This window comes from Halichoerus grypus, chromosome 10 (genome assembly GCF_964656455.1).
Source record: "Halichoerus grypus chromosome 10, mHalGry1.hap1.1, whole genome shotgun sequence".
In the NCBI taxonomy this organism is placed as follows: Eukaryota; Metazoa; Chordata; class Mammalia; order Carnivora; family Phocidae; genus Halichoerus; species Halichoerus grypus.
The window spans coordinates 112,963,333-112,972,314 of NC_135721.1; the positions used below are offsets into that span (position 1 = coordinate 112,963,333).

General features: G+C 50.4%; 1 protein-coding gene across 1 annotated transcript; it reads left to right on the top strand.

Moving 5' to 3' along the window:
* The first annotated feature begins 711 nt into the window (after positions 1 to 711).
* On the top strand, positions 712 to 3,860 carry ZCCHC3 (zinc finger CCHC-type containing 3). The gene has a single exon (XM_036121805.2). The coding sequence runs from the start codon at positions 1,156 to 1,158 to the stop codon at positions 2,377 to 2,379; it is 1,224 nt and encodes a 407-aa protein (XP_035977698.1). The 5' UTR covers positions 712 to 1,155; the 3' UTR covers positions 2,380 to 3,860.
* The last annotated feature ends 5,122 nt before the right edge of the window (positions 3,861 to 8,982 follow it).

Below are 8,982 nucleotides of genomic sequence, written 5' to 3' on the forward strand. Positions count from 1 at the left end.
AACACCCAGATTTTATCAATGCTTTGTTCCAAAGCTCCAGTTGAGACAGATGAAGGAGGAACAGAAATTCTGTCCAGCGCTAACTTTAGCCAAGAATCTTTGTGTTAACCAGATTTTTCTGGAGAGTCTGATGCAGACATCCTTGATCCACAATGTCAGAAGCAAGCGATTTTAGAAATATAAGCCAGCTTCACGCGGTCGCCTATTAATTCTACCAATTCACCAAGTGTTTTAACCCTGTCTCCAAGCCCCCTGCCTCCTGTAAGATGGGTGTAATTACAGCGTGGTTTTGGAAGATTCCATGTGATAAAGCTTGCAATTGTCCTAATGTGCTTAGAACAGTACCGGGCGCTGAAGAGCTCAATATATTATAATTGCAATCATGAGTATGATGGAGGCCTTTTTAAAAAATAGTTCAGTATTACTTAGAGGTGTATCAAAAAATAAGGACTTATGGATAGAGGTGTAGTGTGACAAGGCATAGAAAATTTCTGATAGAAAGTTAAAATGCCCAAAGTTAGAGGTAAAATACCCACTGGGTAAAATTATTTCAACTTTCTCTATGTTTGAAAATGTCCATAACCCTGGAAAAACAATGAAAGAGAGAGAGAGCACAAGCAGGGAAACGCTGGAAAAACAATGCATTGTCGTGTGCTTTGGGAGGAGGAGGAGTTAGTTTCGTTTTGTTTCTTGATAAACAGAAAAGGTATCGAAAAGAAAACAAAATGGGCGAGATCTTCCTCCGCTCGGGCCCGCCTCAGGGCCGAGGGCCGTTCGTGATGCTGCCGGAATGAAATCGAGGACCGCTTGCGAAACAGCGAATCCTCGAGAGCGTGGCCCGGGGCTGCCAAGCCCTCGCAGGGGACAGGGACGCGCTCCAAGCGGCGCATCCCGCCTCGGCGCCCAGGAGGTGGGGCCGGAGCGCGCCGGCGGCCACGAGGCTCGGCCGTTACCCGAGGGCTCCGGGCCGGCGCCGGCCGCGGCGCGCTGCGGGTAAATACCTTCAGCGGGGCGGGGGAGAGAAGCGTCGAATTTCAAAAAAAAAAAAAACAACAACAACAACCCACCAAACCCCCACAGCCCCGGGCGGGCGGGCGCGCGGATGGGCGCCCTTTGGCTGCGGGAGCGAGTGGAGGATGCTGGGAAGGAGGTAAAATGGCCACCGGCGGCGGCGCGGAGGAGGAGAGGAAGCGGGGGCGGCCGCAGCTCCTGCCCCCCGCGCGGCCCGCGGCTCGCGGCGAGGAGGCCGAGGGCGGCCGCGAGAAGATGGGCTGGGCCCAGGTGGTGAAGAACCTGGCCGAGAAGAAGGGCGAGTTCCGCGAGTCGCGGCCGTCGCGGCGGGAGGAGGAGGGAGGCAGCGGCGTGGGCGGCGGGCTCGGCGCCCCCGCGGGCTTGGCGGCGCCGGGCCTCGGCGACTTCCCCCCGGCCGGCCGCGGGGACCCGAAGGGTCGGCGGAGAGACCCGGCCGGCGAGGCGGCGGATCCCCGCAAGAAGAAGGGTGCAGCCGAGGCGGGCCGGAGGAAGAAGGCCGAGGCGGCGGCGGCGGCGGCCATGGCGGGCCCGGCCAGGCCTGGCGTGGCCGAGGACGCGGCCGAGCGGCCCGCTCAGGACGAGCAGGCAGTGGCGACGGGCCCCGCGGCGGGCCCGGGCAAGGGCCGCTTCCTGGTGCGCATCTGTTTCCAGGGAGACGAGGGCGCCTGCCCGACCCGGGACTTCGTTGTGGGCGCGCTCATCCTGCGCTCCATCGGCATGGACCCGAGCGACATCTACGCGGTCATCCAGATCCCGGGCAGCCGCGAGTTCGACGTGAGCTTCCGCTCGGCGGAGAAGCTGGCCCTGTTCCTACGCGTCTACGAGGAGAAGCGCGAGCAGGAGGACTGCTGGGAGAACTTTGTGGTGCTGGGGCGGAGCAAGTCCAGCTTGAAGACGCTCTTCATCCTCTTCCGGAACGAGACGGTGGACGTGGAGGACATCGTGACCTGGCTCAAGCGCCACTGCGATGTGCTGGCAGTGCCCGTGAAAGTGACCGACAGGTTTGGGATCTGGACCGGGGAGTACAAGTGTGAGATCGAGCTGCGCCAGGGGGAGGGCGGGGTCAGGCACCTGCCGGGGGCCTTCTTCCTGGGGGCCGAGAGGGGCTACAGCTGGTACAAGGGGCAGCCCAAGACGTGCTTTAAATGTGGTTCCCGGACCCACATGAGCGGCAGCTGCACGCAGGACAGGTGCTTCAGGTGCGGGGAGGAGGGTCACCTGAGCCCTTATTGCCGGAAGGGTATCGTGTGTAACCTCTGTGGCAAGCGAGGACACGCCTTTGCCCAGTGTCCCAAAGCAGTTCACAATTCCGTGGCAGCTCAGCTAACCGGGATGGCTGGGCACTGAACACCCACCTGCCTGCCAGGGTGAATACAGAGCCAGCTTACCCCTCTTAAGTGCCAAAACTTTTTTTTAAACCTACAAGAGACATCTCTCTCTGCCTTCTTAAACCGAGTTTACTCCATTTCAGCCTTTTCTGAATTGGTGACTCTGTCATCAGTAACCACCGAGAACTGTAGCGTGCAGATGTGTCGCCTCTCCCTTTTTAAAATTTTGTTTTCGTTTTTGTATCTGGGTTGTTTTTTGTTTTTGTTTTTGTGTGTGGTTTTTGTGTGGGGCTTTTTGTACTTTTTACTCCCCACGCCTTGTCTTCTCCCAGGATTTTCATCCATGGGGCTGCCTTGCTCATCTTTATGCCCCAGCACTAGGTGCGGGGCCCACCACGTGGTAGGCACTCCATCAGTAGTTTGTTGAATTGAGAACATTGTTGACTGTGGCTTCTGTCAGGGTGTCTACTTTTTGCAGCTCTTACCCTCCCCGTTTAATTTGCTGCTTCTAATCTATGTGGTCTGAGAATTTGTGAAACCAGTGTTGTTAGAAGTGTATGTAATCTGAGTCAGTAAGCTCTGAATGGTGGCCAAGGGCCTCTCTTATGGCATTAAAATGCATGGACTTTGGGACAGCTGTTCAGTGGCTCAGAAGCCATTTTTCACAGAATCATGGAATTTGGAATTTTCTTGCTGGAAAGGACCTAAAAATTGGTTTAGACCAATCCCCTGGATTTCCAGCAGATGAAACAGGCCCAGAGAGGTTAAATGACTGGGTCAAAATCCCATAGCTGTCTGGTGCCAGAGCTAGCCTAGAGTAGAGTTCCCTGACCCCAAGCCCGGTGCTCATTCCACTACCTCTCACACTTCACAACATTTTCCTCAACACTTGAGGGCCCAGAAAGTCTGATCTCTCCAGAATGATGAGCCCAGAGGAATGCTAAGAAATCGTCTCCGGGAGGAAGCAGAAAGGGATTTAGCAGGGGCTTCTGAATACTTGGGAGATAGAGAAGGGCCAAAGGAACACAATCTAGGGTGTACTCATTGCTCCCTGGGGTATCATATCTGGATTAAAGTGCCAAGTCCTTTGGGGCCTTACCCTTCATCGTTCACTGCCACCACTTAGAAATGGGGGTGTTCCTAAATAAGGAAACCTACCAGAGGTTTACGTTTGCACCTTAGCCCCAATAGCTAGAAACCCCAGAGAAGCCTCTAACTGGAGCTCATCTACAACTTCCTGACTCACAGGAGAAAGGTGATTTTAACCTGGAATCATAAGTAAGCTGTTAACTCTAAAATTTGCTTGCAAAATAGGTCAAGCAAGAGGGCATTGGGTCAACTAAGTGTTACCGAGTTAAAGTAGAAAAGACAGTAAGCTGCTCTTCTTTTAGTTTTTGTTTTTCCTTTGCATTATGTTTTGCTATTTCCTTGTGGCTTAGAATGTAAAATCGATTGTTAAAAGTTTTGTTCTGAATAAATATTTATCTTTTGTATTGCTAACACTGTTGCCCTATCTCCTTTCAAAGTGTAAGATGCTGGGGTACACAGACTCTAGTTCAATCCATATTTCTACACATCATTTGTTTACCCTGCAAAAACATTTCCAACCCCTGCAGGCCACGCTTAGCACCTACTATGTTGTGCCAGGCCCTTTGGAATTGTTACCTAAACCCTATGTATGCATCGCACTCACTTAGCACATTGTAAAAACTCAAATTTTAAGCCCTAACTTTGCTCCAAGGAATCAGAATCGCTGGTGTGAGTGAAAATTTTTTTAGTAAGCATCCCCAAACAATTCTGATTGGCAGCCAGGTTTGAGACCACAGTTCTGAATGGTACTAAAATGAGAGAGATGGATTCTGGCCTCAGGAGATTACAATGGGGAAGGCAGAAGTAAGATGTTAGCTCCATCATCTTAGAGTAAATGCCACGAACTGGATGCAAAGTATTTATGGGCTTTTAAAAATGCCATCTCTTGGGGCGCCTGGGTGGCTCAGTCGTTGGGCGTCTGCCTTCGGCTCGGGGTCATGATCCCAGAGTCCTGGGATCGAGCCCCGCATCGGGCTCCCTGCTCCTCGGGAAGCCTGCTTCTCCCTTTCCCACTCCCCTTGCTTGTGTTCCCTCTCTCGCTGTCTCTGTCAAATAAATGAATAAATAAATCTTAAAAAAAAAATGCCATCTCTTCAGGTACTAAGGGAGGAAGAAAGAGTCCAGGAAACTTCCCAGAGAGCTGACTCACTCCAAGCCAGCCCTGGAGACCCCAGACACAACCGACTGAAGGATTTTCAGCTCTGAGACGTTAAAATGATCCAATCCTAAGAACTAAAGTTCTCAATGTTTTGATTCTCTAACTCAGTGATTTGAGGATATTTCCAGAACTGCTAAGGTGTAGTCGAGGCCTGGTTGGCTCTTAGGAGCCCTGCCTTTCCAGGCCTGCTCAGCCCCTCATTCTTGTCTCCCAAAGCAAACAGACCCTTCCCTCCTTGATCCCTCCCCCTTATCTCTCCCTTCTGTGCCTTGGGTTTCCCTCCTTCACAGGCTGGAGGCGGGGAGAAAGCCTGCATTCATCATGCATTCATCAGACCCTCCTTCCCTCCAAGCAGGCACTGTGCCAAGGAGCCTCCTTGGAAGGAATCTTCCCTCTCTCTACCCTTCCCCCCACCTCCCCCCTCCCCCCAGCTCTCCTGAAGGGAGCAGAGGAAGAAACTATTTCCCTGCCCATCCCCCACAGGATCTGCTCCAGGGCCTCCTGCCTGGCGGTCTGGGGACGGAGCCATGGGCTGGAACGGAACAAACCTCCCCCAGCTTCCTTTCCTGATCTAGCAACCCCCAAATTACAATCCCTCACTGTTCATGGGTTCCTAGGGAGTATGCAGAGATCCCCAGACTGAGGCTGGCTAACTGACATTCTTTTCATTGGGCTTTCAACAGATACGAGGGCCATTAAAGCCAAGCCCTCCTGCAAGGCATTTTGCATACACCCAGGAATGAGATAGTTACTTGCAGAGGGAGATGCAGATGAGTAAAGAGCAGTTTTTAAAATAATATTAAGTATTTTTAAAAATTCTGAAAAAGATATACAAAGAATATAAAATTGTCTGAAGTACAGGTCTCCTGGAAGAGATGATGATGTCATGACTGAAACCCGCAAGATGAAGAAGCCAGGTGAAGAGTGCCGAGCCGTCCAAGCAGTACAAAGAGCCTGTGCAAAGACCCGGAGGCCAGAGCACACAGGGTGTTCAGGCTGGCTGTAGAGTCACCAAAAGATGTGCTTCGGAAAAGGCCAAGAGGAGGTGACCCAGGGCCTGTTGGGCCTGTCGGCGTTACTTAAGAGGCTTTATTTTGTCCTGACCCCCTCCAGTCTGGCCACCTCCATTCCATCCACTTATTTAGCATGTATACTAAGCACCAACTCTCTCTAGGCATGGAATACAGCAAGAGTCAAGTTCCCTGGGGCTCAAATTCTAGAGGCACACAAAGAATTACAAACTATGATCAAGCACTGAAAGAAACATACAGAGATTGATCTGGTCTTGGAGGTCAGGATTAACTTCCCAGAGAAAACGTCTGAACTGAGGTCAAGAAGATCTATAAGGAGTTAATTGAGAGATGGGGTTGGGGGTTAAGAGGCCTCGGCAAAAGGGATAACAAGTATAACAACCCTATGGTGAGAGGAGGCATGGCTGATTCTAGAAACCAAATGCCCAGTGTAAAAGTCCAGGTTTAGAAACAGAAACCACTGTAGGTATTGAAGAAAGTGATGGGGTATTAGGGAGTTGGGTATTAGGAATGACTCCTAGAACACTACTGAACTGACCTACTACAGGATCTGCTACCTCTCCTAGAAAGGAGCCAGGAAGCCATCACTGGAAAGGTTGAGTTTGAGGACACGCTACTGAAAGCTACCATCCAAGGACAGGCTGCCGAGATCAGAAGGCCACTGCCATTTCTACTGCCAGGACAATGAAATGAGTTTTCGAAGCCAGAGACAGGACACGCGTGTCTCCACAACCTTACTTAGGAGCAGAAACAGCCGAAACTATTTGACTCCTGCCTTACTTTCACCTTCAAACCTCAGGCAAATATATCTACTTGCTGCAGGGGAGTCAGGAAGTGTTTTAGCTTTCCAGTATGTGAGCACAGGAAGGCACATAAACAGTGGGAATCAGGGCACTTGGCTGGCTCAGTCGAGAGAGCCTGCAACTTTTTCTTTTAAGTTTTATTTATTTAAGTAATCTCTACACCTCGCATGGGTCTCGAACTCACGACTCCGAGATCAAGAATTGTATGCTTTTCCTTTTTTTTTTTTTTTTTTACAATTTAATAGCGCATTTTAATTTTTTGTCTTTGGGAACCACTATTTATCAAGAGACAAGCTGAAGACAACGTGGATGAGTTACTAAGCAGTCTGTTTCTTCACGTGAAAATGAGAACAGTAAGAGTACCTACCCTTTAGATTGCTATGTGGATTACATAACACACCTCAAGTGCTTAACATAGCTGGTCTCAGTCTGTATTACACATTACAGGACGTCTCTTCCCAAATGAAAATCTGCTTTCTGACTTGGAAAATTTACAAACTCAGGAGATAAGAAAAATGAGAGTTGCAGGAGAAAAACAAAAACAGGTCCTGGATACCCTTCCTTGAACAGTAGGCGAAAGGTACTTCGCTTCTACAGAAACGTGAGACAGAGGAGGCAATGGGGCCGGCGACAGCGACACCAACACCCAACAGCAGAAGACCCGCGGGGCAAGGGACAGCGCGGATGTGGTGCAGGGGCTCCCACCCCGGCACCAGAAGCCCCAACACGTGGCTCCCTCCTCGCAGCCCCTCCCACTTCCCTAAGAGGTCCTCGTGCCAGAGAATCATCGACTACGGCCTTCTAGACTCAAACCGCACTGTCCCCGTCGGGGGAGAGGACTGCCCATCCCGCGGACTAGCCCAACCCGACCCTAGAAATATACCTCAACCGCAAGCCCACAACGCGCGCGGGAAGAAACGCGAGCTCAGTCCTGCTTTTCCTACTGAGCCAGCCAAGAGCCCCACCAGCCATGAGCCTGTGACTTTTTTTTTTTAGGTTTTTTTTTTTTTTTTGTCAGAGAGAGAGAGCACAAGCGGGGGAACGGCAAGCAGAGGGAGAAGCAGGCTCCCTGCTGAGCAAGGAGCCCAACGCAGGACCCAATCTCAGAATCCCCGGATCATGATCTGAGCCGAAGGCAGACGCTCAACCGACTGAGCCACCCAGGCATCCCGAGCCTGTGACTCTTGATCTCAGGGTCGTGAGTTCAAGCCCCACTTTGGGGGTAGAGTTAAAAAACAAACAAAACAAAAAACAGTGGGAATGGATGCTGTCTGCCAACTAACCCTATCCAGAACAGCTAGTGTGGCCAGTGCAGAGGGAAGGGAGACAATGGTACAAAATAAGGCTGAAGATCCTGGGGGTTTGGTCAGCCATGTTTAGAATTTGAGTCTAAGAAGGATGATGAGTCATTGAAAGATTTTTAAGCAAGGAAAAGACATGATCAGGGTTCATTTTTAAAAGATAATTCAGGGGGCACGTGGGTGGCTCAGTCGGTTAGGCACCTGACTCTTAATCTCAGTTCAGGTCTTGATCTCAAGGTCATGAGTTCAAGCCCTGTGTTGGGCTCCATGCTGGGCATGGAGCCTGCTTAATAAAAAATAAAAATAAAATATAAGATCATTCAGGACGCTTTGTAGAGAATGGGTCAGCAGGAGCCCAAGTATAAAGAAGGGCAGGGGTACCAGGGATGCCAGTCAGTTAAGCGGCTGACTTCAGCTCAGGTCATGATCTCGGGGTCCTGGGATTGAGCCCCACCTTGGGATCTGTGCTCAGCAGGGAGTCTGCTTCTCTCTCCCTCTGTCCCTCCATCCACTTGTGCTCTCTCTCTTTCAAATAAATGAATAAAATCTTTAAAAAAAAAAAGTATAAAGAAAGCCAGTTTCCCCAGGTGAGCGATGAGGGTACCTTGGACCTGGATGGTGAAGATGGACATAGAAAAGTAGTCAAGGTAAAGAGATATATTTAGGAGTTTAAATCAGCAAGACAGACATGGGCTGGGGGAGGTATAAGTACCAAAGATGATTCCCAGGTTTCCAGCTTCTGCAGTTGGATAGATGGTGGGTCCATTCCCTGAGATGCAGAACAGAGGAGAAAATCCAAGTTTGAGATGAAGGTCTTGAGTCAGATTTGGGACATAAAGAATGTCTAAGGGAAGTTATGGAATAGGTGGCTTAACACAGGTCTTAAATTCTAAGGAGAGTTCTGGGCTAGAGAAAGAAACAGGATTCCTATAGCAATGGCCTTCAAACTCTTTACCCACATCCCACAATAAGATAGACATTTTATATTGTGGCCATCAGACATATGCATATATGTACTTATGTATAAAGAAAGAAGAGTGCCCCCTGGACTGAGTAATGGGGAGGTCACTGGTGAGGGACTTTTAGAGGCAGAGTGATGACAACAGGAGGCAGACCAAGGAACAAATAATCTTCCTAAAATGCCCAGTGCTCTGACACTCCCTCTGGGGCTCCCTCTTGCTCTAGGGAGTCAGCCTGGCATCCAAGTCCTTTCGCAAGAGGCTCCTGGGCTCCTTTGGG

Bases quoted from the DNA above. Each gene is read 5' to 3' on its own strand.
- ZCCHC3 (XM_036121805.2), top strand. From the start codon at position 1,156: ATGGCCACCGGCGGCGGCGCGGAGGAGGAGAGGAAGCGGGGGCGGCCG.